At 42.2% G+C, this 20,689-nt stretch overlaps 1 protein-coding gene across 2 annotated transcripts in view; it reads right to left on the bottom strand.

The window, feature by feature from the left end:
- The window catches only part of WDFY4 (WDFY family member 4), a 193,594-nt gene that overhangs the window by 122,682 nt on the left and 50,223 nt on the right, over positions 1-20,689 (bottom strand). For both annotated transcript variants that reach the window (XM_064144766.1, XM_064144765.1), the window contains 7 exons: positions 16,597-16,690; positions 5,355-5,569; positions 4,354-4,466; positions 3,214-3,421; positions 2,893-2,969; positions 1,991-2,209; positions 862-1,046 (listed from right to left, as the gene is read on the bottom strand). In XM_064144766.1, coding sequence (XP_064000836.1) covers positions 862-1,046; positions 1,991-2,209; positions 2,893-2,969; positions 3,214-3,421; positions 4,354-4,466; positions 5,355-5,569; positions 16,597-16,690 — 1,111 coding nt within the window. The remainder of the gene's footprint in view (positions 1-861; positions 1,047-1,990; positions 2,210-2,892; positions 2,970-3,213; positions 3,422-4,353; positions 4,467-5,354; positions 5,570-16,596; positions 16,691-20,689) is intronic.

Raw genomic sequence — 20,689 nt, forward strand, 5'->3', positions numbered from 1 at the left:
ACTTATGAGTTGCTCTCATTGAAATTCACACATTTCTTCTAATTGAATTTTTTTTTATATTAATTTTTTAAAAGGTATTCTTTTTATTCAAGAGCTATCTCTCCCACTGAAAAAAACCTAACCCAGAGGAACACCTATCTGCTCCTGAATGCTTAGAGTGCCAGTGGAATAAAGGTCACTGAGTTATCAGTTGATAGTTCAATGAGTGTAACAGGAACCATATGCCCATAAGGTATTCTGCCCACCCTGGAATCCTTGCAAAGAGATGTCCAATTACAGAAGGTTATTTCTTTATGACCTCTCTGCATTTCCAGGCCTTCTTTTGTTAATGCTGGGTCACTACATAACTCATCATCTTTGCAGGTCTTAGCCTAAATGCAAATTGCTTTCAGTTTAGGATTCTCTGGTCATACCTTAATGGAATGTACTTTTTATAGCTGACATCTGAGAATCTTGGGTGTAAACTGAGAGATCTTCAAAATCACTAGTCAATGTGGAACATTTTAGCCTACAATTTCATTTCACCATTATAACCCTACAAACTAGGCAACCCTAAATCAGAGATGTGTGTCATCACTCAAAATTGTCCTGGTTACTTGCATGCTGAGAGGGAAAATAACTCAAACATAAGTATAAGCTGATAATATACTTCTGAAAAGCACCACAAATACACTCTACTTTGTATGGATTTCTGACTCCAGTCACACACAGCACAGGGTGGCACCTGCTATACATGCAATTCTTCATGCTTTGAGTCTCTCAGGTTATTACCAAGAAGCCATGGTATGTCAGTGGTCAGATGAAAATCAAAAGCAATAACAGGCAAATGTCAGGCATGACACCTGTGCAGAGAGCTTTTACCTTTGCAGACCCAAGCATGTGACCATCAATGTAAGCTGACACAATGCAGGTCTTCTTTGCTTCCTTAGCAACAGTCACTGTGAGATGATACCACTGGCCAGTGACAAGCAGCTTGCTGCAGACAAAGTGGACTTGCCCTGGAAGTGAGGAGGGATTCAGGACCTCTCCCTCAGGTTCCATAATATCTGTAATAGCAAAAACAGCATGCAGTCAACAGAAAGCCTCTTTCACTTTCCCCTGCCTCTGAAACACAACCATCAAAAACGACACAAAGAACATGACTCTCTGTGGGTATGCAGTGCTTTGGTGCTATCCTATCTTTAAATTCTTCCATGAAGGTCCTGAGGCTTGCACAACTGCCCTTCAGCATACATTATGCCATACTCCCCTAAAATGCCAATTAGGATTGTGTAGGCATCAAGGGCGAAGTCAACATATTCTTTAAGAGGACAATTCAGGATATTCACTGAGTTAGCTGACATAGAAAATATTCCTAGCAGATTCATGGGATGATAAACTCTACATTAACTTGTGGGTTTTAGAAAAGAGGCAAGCTGGGACATTTAACATCATCCAAGGGAACTGGAACATTCACACAATGTCAGTTGTGCATGAAAAAATCTCAGCTACTATTCCTGCTCCTTTCCCAGCCTCTCTGCAATGCTCAGTGACATTCACATTTGAAGTACCTACTGCACTCAATAAAGAAAAAAGGATAAACATCAATAACAAAATGTTTGATAGACTGGCACAGCACAAAACACTCTAAAACAAGGAGAGGAAGATAGCTCTTTCATCAGGAAGCTAGATCATCCCCAAACTTCACACTCCTAATACCCAAACCTGCCTACTGCTGTATAGAACAGGCAGAAAACTTCTGGTTCAAGTCCAGTCTCCAGAACTGCATGCAAGCATGTGACTGACATACAAAGTACTTCTCAGTGCCTACTGCAAATTTAAAGCTGAAATACGACCAAGAATTACAATGTGAACAGGCTTCCAGAAGAAAACTGAATATAAAAATCTTCTATTGATGTCCTGAGTACTTATAAGAAGAGGAAATTTGTTAACAAAAGATTTTAGATAATCAGAGGACACAGCAAAGCAGTTTGAGTGAGAAGAGCCTTACCAAGAGGCTGAAATTCCACTTCTTCTGTGGAAATGACCAAAGAATGGTCCTGTGGAAAAAAGCTCACCGAAAAACAAACAAATTCTTGTTCTGTTCTTGACATATGCCTCACAACTGTGAGGAAACGGAGTGGGTGACTATTGTGCACTGAACCAAACTTGCTAACCAGAAACCAGCAGGAAAGTGTCAGGCCACTTGAGGGAGGGAACATTCTGTTGCCTGTAGACAAAAAAGGGGGAAAAAAATGCCAGTAAGGAAGTTAGTTTCATTGTGCAGACATTATCAAACTAATGTTTCATTTGGAGCCCAAACCATGTAAGAACCAACATTCAAATAACAGGTTTAATTTCTTTTCAGCTCTACTAGAATTTACTGTCTATCTTCAATACCATAGAGGCTACGTGACCTAAAACTGCCTGATGAGAAATGACTACCAGATCTCCACGCCATGGAGCTTGTCAACTGGAAAACACTGAGCCAGGAACAAGTTTTCTCAAAGTTCACAAAATTCAGGAAGCAAGAAGTGCACTCATTTCCCAGTTTGCCCAATAGAGATTTTGATCTAAAGGAAAATCCCATTTCACTTTAAGTGACAGTTGCCATGCCTTCTGTGGAAGATCACCCTGAAATCTGGTGGTTCTTACTTGTTCAGACTGTTTTCTTTGCAGCTTGTTTTAAATTTCTATCACTAACTCTAATGCACCACACTATTAATCTGCATCTGACATTGCTTTTTGTGGGCAACCTGAGTTTTACAGCTCAGAGTTGGACTGGGACAGAGAGACAGAAGTGCATTGAAATACAAAGCTTATTTGATGTCATTTCATACAAATGCTGAATACTTTCCATACTAATGAAAAGTCAGAGCTTTCAGGAAGCTGGAGGTGAATCAAAGTGCTTACCCGTGCCAATTCCTCCTGAGACAGATTGCTCTACACTGGGTCCCATGACAGTGGCCAAGGTAGGGAGGTATAAACACCTAAAAGGCAAGAAAGCAAGCATCCATTCAGCAGAAGTGTAAAGTCATCCCTGAAGGACACCAGTGCCTTAATATTGCAGAATCATGGTAGCAAGGCAGAGCCTATGCTATCAGCAACATTGCTGCAAGGAAGCCAAGATCAAGGCACAAGGACTGACCAAAACAGAGAGACATCAATTGCGGTGTTCAGAATAAAGTCTTGGAAATTGCAAGCAGATAAAGAGAAGAGCAACAGTAGCAATACCCATATCCTTCTTTTGACATGTCAAACTCCACGAATGATGGAGCCAAAGCAGTGCTGCAGAGCTGGAAGTTTCGAGGTGATGTCATGGAGACGAGACTCATTGCAGTTTGGAGTGCCAATGTAGATCCCTTAGAAACCCAAGGAGAATTGTTGGCAGGCACAACTGTCTGAAGATCAGTTTTATTGTCCACCGTGTCCTCTTCTGCACCTAAAAGATCATAGTGCTTTACCAGATCAGTGTTTGCAATAATTTTTTTTCAATCACAGGCTTTGCCTGCATTAAATTCACCACTGCCAAGAATAGTGCTGCATATTCTAGAAATAACACACCCTCAGTGGCCTGTAGAAACACACAGAAATACTTCATTGAAGACATTTCAAAATGGGAGGCTGGCAGGAAAAATGAACAGAATTAACAGCCATATTTTCTGCCCATGCTTCTTCAGGCAGCTGCAAACTTCATTTCTGTTAAAACAGGTTCCTGATCTGTTGGTTCTATATTTCCTATACACAGACCATTTGATTCTGGCATGACAGAATAGTTGCAACCAACACGTGGCAGAGGATCCAAGAATGAGTACAAAGAACTTAAAACTCAGATTTGTGCCATGCTCCATGAAGAGTTTCATAGGCATGAGAACAGCTTAAGTACTAAATACTACTACTACAGCCTTTCACCTGCAAAATATGTTAGCATAAAGAAAGGACTTGGATGGGAAATGGCCTATATCAATAATGCATAGTACTTGGTTATCATCTTTAGTCACATTTTGTTCTATTTCTAGCTATAAATTACTTGGAAAACATGCTGCAAATCCACCAGACATGTCCCTTGGTTGGTGGAAAATAATTAGCATTTTAATAAATTGCTTTCATGTCTGATCCATCAAAATCTTAGTGTATATCAGCTTCTGGCTTGAGAAGACATTTCAGAATTTGATCTTTGCTGGTGTAGATCAGCTTCCAGTGGTGGTCTAGTATCATCCAACCTGAGCAACACCCAGACTAAAACATCCAAGCACACTTCACCTTCACTGTAACTGTCTTGGAACAACTTACTCCAACAGCAGTTTCCTGTCATTACAGAGACATCTATAAGCAAATCACTGCATAGGAACAGGGTGTTTGTTGTGTGCATACCTGCGTTCCAATCTGCATTAGCTAAATAACTTCTCTGACATGAAATAGCCTCAATATTCTTCATACAGGTCCTGGGAGATAGCGATGGAGAACCTCCCAACCAAAGAAATCGCCTAACATTAAGAAAAAAAAAAAGTAACAAAAAATAGGTAAATAATCAAGCCAGATACTTTGAAGTCATGGCCACCATGCAAATACAGCTCAGGCTTCTGGAGACCCACATTCTTACTGCATACCAGTTTTAGAGATATACCAAATACAATAGAAGCAATATTTCCCATTGTATTATCACAAATACTTGTTTTGCTTTGCACTTCCCCTTTCAGTGCCTTCCTACGGGGAAAAAAATAAAAAGGTTAATTTTGTTCAGCAATATTTTTGATTATTACTTAAAAAAAAAGTTATTGAAATTGTTAGGGGAGTTTGGTTTATTTTTTTAAAGAAATGTTTCATTTTTTAGTAAAAGAAAGCCAGCCTTTCACTGCAAATCCAGCTCTGTCTAAATTCTCATCTCTATTAGGTACTCTCATGCCTAGCATATGTTAGCATTAAAGAACTAAATACATCCTGAAAGTATCCTCAAAGGAACAACAGAGAGCGAGAAACAAGACAACACTCTATTCCTGCATCTGTCATTGACATGCATCCAAGCCAAGAGGGAGTGAGTTTCACTCCTCAGGAAAAAGCTTTTCCATATGAATTCTAGGAGAGAATAAATTTTGATGTCTTGCAGTTATTTAATTAATAACCACTCCTAAATGGCTTTGCAACCCTTGTGGAGATGATGCAGCCAAACACTATAGACTCAAATTGTTTTCAGTAAATCATTTAAGTATATATCCTGTGATCAATGTGCAAGTAGTATTACCTGAGACTTGAAACAAAAAGGGTAGGAGTCTTGCTGAATGAAACCATTACAGGAAGCAGGTAATTATTACACAAACCTTGAAAAAAAGTTGCACTACTACACCAAATTTGTTCTAATAAATACAATCTGATACCTTAATACATCTGGCTCAATAGCCTGTGATGCAAGCTTCTCAAACACTCTAGTGAGGGGCAGATGCAGTGGATGGTTCTCATTGAGGAAGGCACCCTGACAGGAGCTTATGATGGTGCTCAGTAAGCCAGCTCCACACATCACCTGGCGACTCTTCTCTGACTTCACCAGGGACTGGATATGATTCACCACAGCACACTGGATTTCCTGTGAAAGCTGAAATGGACACAGAACTGAAGTTAGTGTGCTAAAATGAAAACTGTACCTGGTGATGGGTTCTTTTTTATCCCTCTCCCCCTCCCTCCTTTCTTTCACATATTAAATTTCTGGGTATCAAAATCTGGTCCAGAAAAGCAGTATCTAAGGCCTGAGGCTAAAGTGCAACAGTATGGGTGTTCTATAAATTTCTGCACTTGAAAAGTGTGCCTATATCCATGCCCAGCGTGATGGTTTGGGTGTTCCCTGCCCCCACACTTTAGAAATCACCCAAGCTAGACTCAGACGGCTCTGGAAATATGAATGAAGCTTATATTTACAGCTGGCACAATATACAAGCAGATATTTACAGTATATTCAGTTATATAGAGAGATATGCAAGGTAAAAGATAATATAGAAACACAATTCCCCTCCCAGAAACCTGAGTCCCCAGGAGGGTCTCTCAACACCCCCTGCACCTTCCCCCTACCCCTCTCAACCTTACCCCAGTCCCAAGGAAGAATGGAGGTTTGGCCAGAGGTTAGGAAGCAAAGTGGATTAGTCCAAAAATGGAGGGTGAGGTTAGAGAGATGCAGCTCAGCCAGCAGCCCAAGCGAGAGTGGTGCTGAGTGTGTTATCTATGTTTTGACTTATGTTTTCATACATCTCAGCAAGCCTATGAGGGAAGTAGACATCACCATTGTTTTCCTTTTACAGCCTGTAATCTAGTTCTAGCCTGCTTCAAACTAGCACACCCAATCATCCACAACTGAGCTTTCCTGCCACAACACTTTAGTAGTGAAGGAACAGAGCAATCATTTGTTAATCAAAAGAAGGGACTGCCACCAAGGGCAGGTTGTTAAGACATGAGCTCCACACAGTAACTCAGAATATATTTAGCGTTAAGAATATGCATATTGGCGTGGTCTACTCTTTCTTCTAAAAGCATTATTAAATAAAAAAATTATCTAGGAATAGCATGAAACACTTAGTTTTAAATATTTCTCTGCATGTTTTGCTCAAATGAAGTTTTACCACTATTACACTTCTTAATGGTCTTAAATAAGTATCTCATTTCTCATGAATTATCTTTGGAGTAATTTTCTCCTAGGCGGGAAAGGAGCTTACCCCAGTGACTTAAGTAGATATCACACAATAATAACTGTGCACCATATCTTTTAACACAAATCTTAAGAAAATTAAGTGTTCTCTACCTTAAATAACTCTTTGTCTTTCTCATGTACTCTTCTAGGAAATCCCTATGCAGATGTTTTAAATAAAAGGACAACAGTGGTGGCAGACATGCAGATTAGGACATTGGTAACACGAATGCAAAGCAATTTCCCTGTATTCAGAACAAACTAGCTTGTTAGGTGTAACGAGGAATCCCTTTTTTTTTTTGCATCCGGACCAAAACCAACCAATAGAGGACAATTTCAACACCAGCAAGCAATTTGTTTTCAAAGTGTGGTGTAGGCTTGATGGGGCAAACATGGGCTTATCCATGTTGGCTCGTCCAGACATGTTCCCCTTTTCCCCTGCTCCTCCTGTGCTGGGGGAGGCAAACATGGGAGGGGATGGCAAAAGCCCTGGCTTCACCTAATATGGTGAGGCCTGGCAAAGTGCCATTCCAACCGGCTAATTGATGTCCAATGCCCCACTAGCCGTGGGCTGGATATTGATAAAAGGGATAAGCAGGTAGCACGAGGCTGCTGCCGTCTGATTTTGCTTCCTGAATTTTCCTGGAGAGTTTACCAGGAACAGGCTCTAAATGCCTGCACATGATTGGCCTGCATAGGCACACATTGTGCTGAGACTGCACATTGCAAGACATCCTGCCTGCCCCTGAAAGTCTCCTGGTAAGACTAGAAGTCCTGGAGATACACAGATCGTCCATAGGAGCCAGGAGACAAGGCCAGAGATTGTCTGCCTCCTTCCTCCAGAAGCCTGAGAAGAATCAAGTCTCAGCAGCCAACAAGACAGAGTCCCATGTGCTTTGTGTGCTGTCTGATTTATATTTTGTGAGTAAATCCTTAAAAGCCTCTTCCTGTATATTTGTGTTTGCCACTTTAAGAAATAAGTGATCTAGTTTTGTGTGTTCTCTGCATGTAAAAATTTTCAACCCGTGCATTTTTGAACCTGTCAGTAAGTTTTCTGGTGAGTTTTAATGTTAAGAAACAGTTTTCATAGTTATTAACAATCATTGCCTGGATACCAAAATTAATACAGTTTATTAATTTTGCATAATCCCTCACACAAACCTCTCAGCAACCAAAAGCTCCACTTGCAACAGTAATACCTTCACATCCAATGTGACATACTAGTTTTGTAAACTCAACTTCTACTTTTGCTATCTGAAGGGCAAGCTATTTGGACAATATTTTCTTCTCTCTGAATGGCTGATCACTTCCATTGACACAAATTTCACTGCGCATCTCATTACAAACAGAAATCATTCACAAGACTGCACTGTTTTTCAGAGAGGCATTTACTGCTACAGTGCATCAAATCCTCATTTTTTTTTACCATTCTACCCCATTTTTGACTGGATGCAGGAAAGCATCTAGATGTATAAACCCATGAGAAAACAGAGGACATAGGTCTTGACTAAGTGAAACTATTGGTTTGCTCCAAAATTAATCCAATGAAAGTATAATGGCATACAAAAAAATTGATTGTTTTCATTATCTTAGCAGCTTTGTCAATACCACTATTGTCTTGTTTTGAATGAAATGTGCTGTTTTCATGGATCTTAGTTCCAGTAAAATGAGATTTTAGTGGAAACATTAATGATGGCCAGGAAACCAGGCTGTATGTTTCTATACTCATGGATTGATTTTCCTAACGCATATTACTTGCACCATGAATCATGATATTGAAGGTGTAGTTAGAACGTAGTTGTGCTCACAGCTCTGCCTCAAATTAGTCTCATAAGGGCAAAATGTCACAAATGACAATTTGTCTAATCTACATAAGTAGTTCCCAGATTCTTGCTGAGAAGAGCCCAACATTTCAAAACTGAATTTAACTTCAAAGCTGAATTTAATTTACTGTTATTTGTCTTCAAAACAATTATGCTATGTTCACGATGAGCAAGAACTTTGAACCTTTAGCAGTTATATTCACTTAAAAATGATGTAATTTCCTTAGTTTTAAGAATGATGCAGCAATAATTCAGTGTGCAGTTCCAAAAGGCAAGCTTACATTTCAATCTCAGAGCATCTCTTACTTGCAAAGGTGTCAGCCATGCATGGAATATTAGAACAAACTTCCTAACTGTCCTGGAGTCCTGTATACCCCTAAACTCCTCTCCCTCTGTGGTTTGAATGGGAGAGGAAAAGGCATGAAAAGACCTGTTTCCCCCACCTCCCACCCTGCAGGCGCGAAAGGGGTGAGCAAGGGGCCCTTCTGGCACAAGGAGTGCCCCGTACAGTGTCCGCGCTGGAATCGGGCTGGGGATTGGCTGTGGTCTTCATGCCTAGGAAGTGGTAACTCTGCTCTTTGTCTAGGAAGGGTATAAATGTTGGGGGACTTCCCATCTTGGGGTTCCTGCCTTAGAGTTTGTGCCCACCTGAGAGTTCGTGCCCGCCTTAGAGTTCTCCCCCGCCTGGATAGATCCTGCAGAAGAAGCCCCTGGTGCTCTGATTCCCACCATTAGCACCCTTTATGCAGGCTCCATAGGCCTTACCGACCCTCAGATAGCCTCTGAAAGAGAACCCGAGAGGACAAGCAGCTGGACCACCCTTCTTTCAGCCAGCCTGACTCACCTGTGAGTAACTCTGGCTCAGCTTTTTTATTGAGTGGGGAACACTATTATTTAATAGCTCATGCCTTTTCCAACTTCTGACTTCCAAAATAGTCAGATTGTAGATCTTCTCAATCAACTGAATCTGCTAATTTAGTTTTAATTAATTTCTGTATATAGTTTGGGGGCGGGTTTTTGGGAAAATAAAATAACTCTATTTTTCTATAAATTCCTGCCTCGGCCACATTAATTCCCTGCCTCCACAACATTAACATACCACAGAGGCTTAGTTTTACAAATGATAAAATCAAGGCATCAAAAGTAGTGCTTCTGAAAATTCTCATGAGCTGGGACTTTAAATCTAGCATTCAAAAGAAGTAGACATCCATCAGCTTAAAACCCATCTGTAGAGAGCCACTTCTGAAAATCATCTGTGCAATACCTTTTCCGTGAAATGTCTTCAAGAACTGCTCATACATTTACTACAGCTCAGATTCTTGATGCATGGTTCCCAATTGCAAGCATATTTCCATTCTGTCACCATATGTTTTCTGCTTAACTCTCACCACTGCTCTTAACAGGCTGACAGCGTGCACAAAGCTACAGAATAACTGGAGTCCGTGCCTTCCTTGCAAGTAGACAGAGTTCATGTATGAACTCTTTCTCCCTTTCCAAAATCATGGACATAGATAGCAAGTAGTTACGACACCCCCCATAAATTCCATCATGTCCATCAGGCTTTTCCCTTTGGAACAGCTTGCATGTATGTCGTGGAGGGTCTGTTGGCCCAAACAGAGGCTTCTTTATGCCTATGCATGCCTGGACGTGTTTTTCTGCCAGGACTCCTGACTGTAAACAAGTTGTGTAACACACACACACCCAACTCATGTCTCCCTGGGGCAAATCCATGTGATCCCCATATTTGGGAAAGTCCATGCAAGAGCCTCCTGCCTATTATGGTAAGGTTTGGCTTACTACCAACCTGATTGGTCACTCTAGTGGCCAAAGAGGCAATTAATCTCAACCCACAGCCCATAAAGAGGGATGCACAGGTGAATCACGTGCTCAGCTCTCTGACCCACCTGCAAGGATCAAACACAGCTCTGACCTTCACCTGAAGTGCTCAGCCGCTCATACTCACACACTTGGAAGCCATTGCATAGCTCCGATGCTCTCTGAGGCTCAGACCTCATGCTTTGATTCATTCGCAGCTAATCCACCTTAGATGCAGAGCTCATTTAAGCCTGCACATACATATATAAGGAGATGATAGCCTCCTAAACCAGCTGTGCATATCTGCAAGCTGTCTTGCTTTATCTACGGAGCTCAGACTCCCAGCAGCCTAGCACACTTTGCATGCCTGCTGCTTATTGCCTGGAGAGAAACAGGAAGCAGACTTCTGGATTGTCTGCACACACACACATGGCCTGAACCCATGAAGAGAACCATGCCAGAGCCAGTACGGACATTCTCCTCCTGTTCCTGTAATCCTGCCAAGCTGATAATCCCTGGACACGGCATCCAGAAGAAGCCAACAGCACCAAGGCAGAGATAGTCCCTCTCCAGGAGAACAAAGGTTAGAGAAAACCTATTACCCCAGAGACTGGGAAAATTTATCATTTCTCCTCAAGCCGGGAAGATTCCAGCCTCACAGAGTCTACAGAGAGCCCCTGAAGTCTGGACATTGGGCACAGGCTGTGACACAGCCCTGGAGGGTGATTAATAATTAATAGCAACACTTATAAATAAAGCTTTAATACCTCTGTCTCTGCCTTAGAGCAGAAAGAGTTTCAGCCACCTCTGCGGGGCTAATAGCATAAGCTCCCAAGTGGCATTAAGCCAAAGGGGAAATTCCTCTCTCTGTTTAATAGTTTGAATGTTTACTGTTTGCTAGTTAAATAACCAAATCCCCATATATATTCTATCCTAAATTGTTTTCATAACTTTGCACGGAACTAAATTTGGATACACAGTGGTTGGGGATGGCAAGAGTTCATAAATATTAATAATTTATATTTATATATAAAATATATATTGCCTCAAATTAATTTCTCACCTCCGTCAAATAGGCGTAGGTACAGAAATCCCCCTCCGCAACAATGTACCAATGGTGTTTTCCTCTTTAATACCAGGATTAGTGCTGCCTTCTAGAGAAGTAAGTCTTGAACATTTGAAGACAGGCAACAAAATCTCTTTCTGATGTTAAGAATAATTTTGTTAATTCTGATGGGCTGACATAACTTTTGCTCACCAAATTACATTTAGTTGTAGTATTTTTTTTTCTCCCCACACATCATTAGATGAATGCAGTGTCTCCTGATTTTTCTGAGCTCCTGTGCAGTGCTATAATAAAATGTTCATCAGACACCTGAAATGAATGCAAAGCTGCCTCGGTGTGACACTTCATAAATGACATAACTGCACAAAGAACAACACAAGTAGAACAATATATTTGGTATAGTTAGCCAGGGATTCTTGGAAGACTTCTTATATATTCAATACAGAGTACTTTACTAAGACTGCTGCTTTTTAAGGAGAAAGTGAACAGTGAGTGAAATCGGTCAAATAAAAGGGCAAGCTGTGGGATTGGAAGCACAGGAAGAAAACTGCTTGGTCTTTACAAACAGTGAAAGCTCCAGAAGCTGGCCAATCAATAAACAAGTAAACTTCTTATTAAAAGCCCCCAAAGCTGCTTGGACAAGAATATGCAGCCAGCAGTGCATTTTCTTATATAAAAGCAATTTTTTGAAAATGTGTGCTGTAATGAGGCTCAGCAAAGGAAAGTCTCCCAGGAGATAGGGCTGGAGTAAAGCCTGCAGGAAAGTGCTGAGGGGAAAGAGCTGACCATCAGCTAGAAGCTCCAGTCTGAAGTATCTGCTGCCAGTGTTCTCTTTTCTCTTCTCCCATAGTCTTGTCTGCCCAGCCCAAAGAGGAATGAAGCTGTGGCCAAATACCTGAAGAATTTCCTTCTGCAGATAATACATTGCAGCAATTCAGGAATTCACTGTGACATTAGTAGTTACATTAGCAGTAATATCAGTAATATAAATTACTGGTGAGAGGCCTCGAGCAGAAGCCCTATGAGGAGAGGCTGAGGGAGCTGGGATTGTTTAGCCTGGAGAAGAGGAGGCTCAGGGGTGACCTCATTGCTGTCTACAACTACCTGAGGGGTGGTTGTGGCCAGCACCAGAACAAGAGGACACAGCCTCAGGCTGCACCAGGGGAAATTTAGGCTCGAGGTGAGGAGAAAGTTCTTCACTGAGAGAGTCATTGGACACTGGAATGGGCTGCCCGGGGAGGTGGTGGAGTCACCATCCATGGGGCAGTTCAAGGCAAGATTGGACGTGGCACTTGGTGCCATGGTCTAGCCTTGAGCTCTGTGATAAAGGGTTGGACTTGATGATCTATGAGGTCTCTTCCAACCCTGATGATACTGTGATACTGTGATAAATCTAAAGCCAGACAATCTTAAATCATAGAATCAGAATAGTTTGGGTTGGAAGTGACCTCTGAAAGGACATCTAGTCCAATCACCTCTGCAGTAAGCAGGGGCATCCTTAACTAGATCATGTTGCCCAGGCCCTTGTTGAGTCTCACCTCCAGAGGTGGGGTCTCAGCTACCTCCCTGGGCAACCTGTTCCAGTGTTCCACAATAGTGTATGCATAGTCTTCTCTGGGCTATATCTAATGGTCAGTATCAATACCTAAAGCTCAAGGGCCTTTTCAGTTTAGAAAGAATTTACACTTTTAAGAAGTAAAATACTTGTAAAGTGTTATGCTGTTAACATCTGCAGTGAGAACAGCTGCTCTGGGCTAAATTTAAAACTCAGATAAAGATGTTTTAAAGAGGTCAAAAGTCCTTATGAATGAACCATGTTTGTGGAATTGGCCTCTCTTCTAAGCTGCATTGGAGAGGGAGAGACACCAGGCTTACACCAGTGTGATGCATAAAGGTCAATCCGTTCATTGAAGCTAAGCATCATACCTATATAGTGGAGTCTGGTAGAGGAGTGTGCACTTTTGATAGGGTTACATAGGCAGAAATGGGCTGTCTACACATATAGAGGCAGACCTAACCAACTACCTCCCTTAATCCTCCTTTGCAGCAATTTAGCCACAACATTGCTCGTTCCCAGGGCTGACCCCTGCCTTCTTGCACAGCTCAGCTACAGATAGCAGCTTCTCTGCCAGCCCGCGAAGGCCACCTTTCTGCAGCTGTGCCTCCTTATCAGTTCAGTTACTCAGTCCTGCTTACTCTCCTTATTTTCTCAGACTATTCAGTTCTGCCCAACCCCGGCACATGTTCTGATTTTACAACAGTGAATATGACAGCAGTTTCATAGGAGAGATGTAGATAAAAATAGAAAGAACAAATTCATCTGTGGAAGTCACGATATCAGAAATACATAGATAATTTAAAGAATTAATCATCTGAGGACTTTTTGTCATCCATGCTCACAAGAAATCTGCCAGGATGATGACACAGAACACAGTTATGCTTTTGTTCTCTTCTTTGTCAACCCAGTCTTGTCAGATCTAGGAAATCTGTTTATCCAATATCAAAAATAGGAAAGATCTAGCATGACACTCTGGAGTCTCAAAAGCCACAGGTCCATAATGTCAGGCAAGGATGAGTTGTGTCTAAGGGTAAATTTATTTCTTTTTAGGGTAGAAAAAAAACTGTGAATATCCCAAGCTACATATCCAGTTAGATGTTAACCTGTCCCACTTTAGTTAGTTTTTGAAATGTGACAAACACCATCTTTCAGCACTGAACAGGCAGCATATTAATAAAAGAAAAAATCCACTTTGTATTTGGTCAAAATGCATGAAATCTGATGGGAAATGGCTTAGTACCAGGACTAGGCATGAACATGAAAAAATATCTTCTACGTATAGTTTACTGATGCAAAGATTGTCTATTTGGGAGAGTGTTATGACTTTTAGGTAAATTTTCATACCCACATGACATTCAAACTATTTTTGATCATATGTAAAAATGTCAATAATATAAACCCACAAATCGATTCCCCTCAGCTTCTAATTGTCATTCTAGACTGTCAGAATAAATGACTGAATTGCAAGACCACCTCTTTTACTGTCCGTTACTATTTTTCTATGCTGACAAGCTCAACACTGCTTCAGCCCTTCACTGCTAGTGTCTAACAAAGGTCACTGAGAAGCTGCAAATTTGGCATGAAATGGATATTATCTCTGACAGTCAGAAGCAAAATACATTAACTTCATTGAGTTCCATTAATGTTTCTATAAAAACAGTGCTTTCTCATTGCCATTTCTGTGAAAACAAAAGGGTGCATGTGACCTGAACTGATTCCAAAGGTTTCTCCAGATTACTTCCAAATATCCAGGTGAAAAATCTATCACAGCACTAACACAAGCAGAAAGAGATTCATTACTGTCTGTTCTTCACCTTTGCTCAAAAAAAGACTCCTTATATTTTTGAGTGAAAAGTCTGAAGTAAAAAAAAGCTCCATCCACAATAAATTGTTTCATCTTTTATATGACTGTTAAATGCTGTTGTACTAAAAGAAAGCCTAGCATCCTATTTGGGAGAGAAGATATCAATTCAAAGATTAACTCCTTTGGTCAGTATCCTTCTACTAAGCAGTTACCCTTCATTAGCCATTGAGGTTCATTTTTTGCTTTACTCCTACATTCCAAGCAGCATCTCATTGAATAAGGGTTCATGCAGTGGCATTTGTTATGACTAAAGGTAATAACGTCCAGCCTTTTTTTGTCACAACCTGGCTACATTAGTAAGCTGCCCAAACTACAAGACATGAGGTTTCATTCATTCTCTCACCAACTTTTAAACAACATTAGTCAGAAGGACCTTGACCACATGGACAGATGGGCAGAGTCCAAGGGGATGGCGTTCAATAGCTCCAAGTGCAGGGTGCTGCACTTTGGCCACAACAACCCCATGCAGAGATACAGGCTGGGGTCGGAGTGGCTGGAGAGCAGCCAAACAGAAAGGGATCTGGGGGTGCTGATCGATACCTGCCTGAACATGAGCCAGCAGTGTGCCCAGGTGGCCAAGAAAGCCAGTGGCATCCTGGCCTGCATCAGGAATGGTGTGGTCAGCAGGAGCAGGGAGGTTATTCTGCCCCTGTACTCTGCACTGGTTAGACCACACCTTGAATACTGTGTTCAGTTCTGGGCCCCCCAGTTTAGGAGGGACATTGAGATGCTGTTCAAGGCAGGATTGGACGTGGCACTTGGTGCCATGGTCTAGCCTTGAGCTCTGTGGTAAACAGCTGGACTTGATGATCTATGAGGTCTCTCCCAACCTTGGTGATACTGTGTGAAGCATTCTGGATTACCTCTACCCTTGTTGTAGGCCATTTGATGAAAAACTTTTTAGGACATGTTAACTCCTGGGCAGTCTGACCCAGGACCCCCCATAACAGTCCTCTTTTTACCAGAGGCAATCCTATTCACAACAGCAATACTAACCAAACACCATCAGTAATACTATATTTTTAGCTAAGAATAAAAAGGGGAAAAAAAGAGATAGGAAAAAAACCTATAAACACACACAAATACAATACTGAAATTGCTGAAAATTCGTGCTCTAGTCAGTCATACTTTTAAGAACACTGCCATCTACTGAGGGTCTTAGCGACTAGCTTTCTCATGGAGCTCAGCCCTAGTGCCAACTGGTTATTCTTTACACGGTCTCTCACACAATTAATTCACCCTTCTGCTCGATTCCCCTATATGGAGTTGGGATGTGCCAGAAATTAGTTACACTCTCACCTTCCATATCTCTGGATGAGCAATCTGGCTTTATGTCAATCCTCTGAATGCGGTTTAACTGAATTGAAGAATGTTAGACCAGAGAGCAGATGCAATACAGGCAATGTGCTTTTTCAGAGTGGGTATACATACGGAAAGTTTGGCAAAGCAAAGCAGGTTCTAAGATGCATTGAAAGTTTATGGACCTAAAGAGACAGACTGTTCTGGTTGCTGGGTCCATTAGCAATTATTTTAAGCTATTTCAAAAGGACTTCCATGATTGCACTTTTGCAGTAAGTATTCTGAGATCAAGTCTCATGCTCTGTATCAGACAGGCATAGAAACATTTAAGTTAAAATGGTAGCCTGGAGCCTTTTTTGGTTTAAATGTGTTGACTCAATAAAGTCTGTGTTGTTGCTCCTGCTAGTGTTCTAGGTAAATTTTGGTACCTGCATACCTGCGAATAGTAAGTGATTCTTGGAAGTGAAGCTTAGTAAAGTAGCAGATGCTGTTTGTATGGCAGTATGATATGTTCAGACTGACCTGACAGTATCCCTCTTTGTACAGCTTTGGTAGCAATTTCACCATAACACAGACAGCACCTGGATGTACAATGGCACAGTCTCCCATTTCCCACCTGCAGGAAAAAGACACATAATACTTGTAAATCATAATTATCACTAAAATCAAAGAGGGTCAACAACGTTCCAACAGAGTACAGCATTAAATCCTCCTAGCAGTAACCAGAGTCAGCATTTGAAACTAAACAAGAGGACTTACAACAGGACACAACCTGCTCATGAGCTTGCAACTCAGGGACCTGCATATTCAAAGCTGTGCAGCAACCTCTTTAAACAGACTTTGGCCCTGAAAGTACTTGTACTAGACATGACAGTCAATCAGAGGACTCTCTTTAATTCATTAGACCAGAACTAGTGTTGTATTTTCAGATTTCAAGTTGTTTGTAACTTGGGTCAAACAATAGCTTCAGTACTTTCAACCGATAATAGAAACAAGCGAAGATGAGGCAGTTTTGAAATCAGCATGCCAGCCTTCCTTTCCAGCATTAGAATTTGCCTAAACTAATAAAAGAAAGTTCAGCATCTGTGCTCCCATTTTTATTTTTGCCACATATCACCTTTGTATCCTCAGGCACAAGAAGGGACTGAGGCATCAGTGGTACCACAAAGACCTGCATACGACGTGATGTATGCCTGTTCCCCAAGGATCAGTGCTGGGCCCAGTCCTGTCCAATATCTTTATTGATGACCTGGACAAGGGGATTGAGTCCACCATCAGTAAGTTTGCAGATGACACCAAGCTAGGAGCAGGTGTTGATCTGTTGGAAGGTAGGAAAGCCCTGCAGAGGGACCTAGACAGGCTGGATAGGTGGGCAGAGGCCAATGGGATGAGATTTAACAAGGCCAAGTGCAGGGTTCTGCACTTTGGCCACAACAACCCCAAGCAGCGCTATAGGCTGGGGACTGAGTGGCTGCAGAGCAGTCAGGAGGAAAGGGATCTGGGGGTACTGATAGATAGTAAGCTGAAGATGAGCCAACAGTGTGCCCAGGTGGCCAAGAGAGCCAATGGCATCCTGGCCTGCATCAGGAACAGTGTGGCCAGTAGGACAAGGGAGGTTATTCTTCCCCTGTACTCAGCACTGGTCAGGCCACACCTTGAGTGCTGTGTCCAGTTCTGGGCCCCTCAATTCAAGAAGGATGCTGAGGTGCTGGAACATGTCCAGAGAAGGGCAACAAAGCTGGTGAGGGGCCTGGAACACAAATCCTATGAGGAGAGGTTGAGGGAGCTGGGCCTGTTTAGCCTGGAGAAGAGGAGGCTCAGGGGTGATCTTATTCCTGTCTACAACTACCTGAAGGGGCGTTGTAGCCAGGTGGGGGTGGCCTCTTCTCCCAGGCAACCAGCAATAGAACAAGGGGACACAGTCTCAAGTTGTGCCAGGGTAGGTATAGGCTGGATGTTAGGAAGAAGTTCTTGCCAGAGAGAGTGATTTCCCATTGAAATGGGCTGCCCAGGGAGGTGGTGGAGGCACCGTCCCCGGGGGTCTTCAAGAAAAGCCTGGATGAGGCACTTAGTGCCATGGTCTAGTTGACTGGATAGGGCTGGGTGCTAGGTTGGACTGGATGACCTTGGAAGTCTCTTCCAACCTGATTGATTCTACGATTCTATGATTCTATGACTCTATGATTAACAGAGAGGACTTGATCATCTTCCTTGGTCCATTTCAATCCCTACCATTCTATAATTCTGTGATGCAGGTTAGTGGTTGGAGTTATCTGAACACTGAACCCTAATTCTAATTTAGGCGCAGCTCATCGTGCGCAGCGCCATCATCAGCATTTCTGAGTGTACCTCTGAACCAGAGTTGTGGTGTGCACTATTAGAAACCTTTGTCTCAAACAGAACTCGTGGGACGAGCAGACATCTCACAGTCCTAATCAGACTGAGAAACACAAACCACAATATACTTTAGAGACTGTAGAAAACAAAAGGTGCAAGTAAAAGTGAGCACTAAAAAAGGGTTCTACGAGGTATCTAAAGGAGGCTAAAAAGGTTGTAACAAACGTGTTAGTCACTTCCATAAAAGCTCACCCGATCTGTCAGAGCTAGTAACGTGTAGCACACTGCCACACAGTGACAAACACTTCTTACTGCACCTCAAGAAAGAATGTCCAAGAGATTGCTCATTAACAATATTTTCTGTGTAACAAATGAAAATCAGATTGGTTATACAGACTTATGGCAGCCGTGGCTCCAGTGTAGACACATATGAACGTGGGTGAATTCTTAGGTGTCCAATAAGAAAAAAAGCACATACCAAAAATACATTCTCCTCCCACCTCCCCCCAAATCAAACCAAAAATCAAACCACATTTAAAGACAAAAATCCAGGCCCGCTAGAATCAATAGGATCAACATTTTAGTCTGTTTTTCTGCTGTGGCTGTGTGCCCCAGGTAAGTTCATTTTCATCCTGAGCCTCTATACTCAAGGACTGATTTCCCAAACTTTCCATTAAATTCAATCTTCTAACTCTAGCACTGAAAAAACACACTGCCAGGCAGCACATCCAATTCTCCTAACATATAATGATCTTCTGAAAGACCTAGGCAGTTAAGGAACATAGCTACCTCTGGAGGCTAAGCACATAGGAGTTGTATCCATTTCTTTATAATGGTATATGTTGTAAAGGTAACATCTGAGCTAACATAGAATCACAGAATCAACCAGGTTGGAAGAGACCTCCAAGATCATCCAGTCCAACCTAGCACCCAGCCCTATCCAGTCAACTAGACCATAGCACCAAGTGCCTCATCCAGGCTTTTCTTCCACACCTCCAGGGACAATGCCTCCACCACCTCCCTGGGCAGCCCATTCCAATGCCAATCACTCTCTCTGGGAAGAACTTCCTCCTAATATCCAGCCTATACTTCCCCTGGCACAACTTGAGACTACATCCCCTTGCTCTATTGCTAGTTGCCTGGGAGAAGAGACCAACCCCCACCTGGCTACATCCTCCTTTCAGGTAGCTGTAGACAGCAGTGAGGTCCCCCCGAGCCTCCTCTTCTCCAGGCTAAACAACCCCAGCTCCCTCAGCCTCTCCTCATAGGGTTTGTGTTCCAGGCCCCTCACCAGCTTTGTCACCCTCCTCTGGAAACCTGCTAGCACCTCAACATCTCTCTTGAATTGAGAGGCCCAGAACTGGTCACAAAATGTGAATATCAGAAGATAATAATAGAAAGTGATTCTATAAAAACTAAAATAATGGAATGGCTAAGACATTGCCATAACTATAAGGAGACTTTTTCTTGTTTTTGAGCACTGCCTGGAGGGTTTAACACTCTCCAGTGCTGTTGAGAAGGAAGAACTAAGAAGAAAAATCCAGAGTCCATAAGGGAGAACAGAACTACATTTCTACTTTCCTGCTGATGCTGCACACACATTCTCCTCTAGGAGTATTAAATAAGCCTTATCTCCATGCTTTTCTTACTAAAAAAGCCATCTCCATGTACCAACTCCTCACTCAAGCAAATATCCCATTTCTTGCACTCCTGCCTCACAGCTATACATCAGCCCCACGATTCCATTCCATCTACCCCCACCTGTAACATGGTGTGAATACCAGATCTGCTCTACAAGTGCCACTACTTAAAAATAAGACATATAAGAGGACTTGTGGACAAAAATGGGATGCTATGAGGAAGAGCGAAGAGGAGCCATCAGCACAGTGAGTCTGTGGTAACAGCAGCTGCAGCAGCCATTCTGCTAGGGTGGGCACGAAGATGGGCTTCTTTCCCAAAGAGAAATCATTCACAGTTTACAGCAAACTGACTGTAATCACCAGAAGAAAAAGGAAAAGCAGAAACCTCATCCATTACAGAAAGTGCTTCAAACATGAATATACAGTGAGAAACACAGAGGGATGTTTTTCAGATGAGAATGAAAGGGTCGGTTGCCCTGTGGTGCAGCAGCTTGCAGCAGCACTGGCCACAGGACAGCATAAGGTGCTAGAATACTATCATTTAAAATGCTGATCTTCCTATGCCTCTGTCACAGGCTCCCGCAGGGGCATTACAGGCCATCTACACTGACTACACTCAAGTTCCTCCTTTCAAGCTG

The sequence above is a fragment of the Pogoniulus pusillus genome, chromosome 6 (assembly GCF_015220805.1).
Source record: "Pogoniulus pusillus isolate bPogPus1 chromosome 6, bPogPus1.pri, whole genome shotgun sequence".
In the NCBI taxonomy this organism is placed as follows: Eukaryota; Metazoa; Chordata; class Aves; order Piciformes; family Lybiidae; genus Pogoniulus; species Pogoniulus pusillus.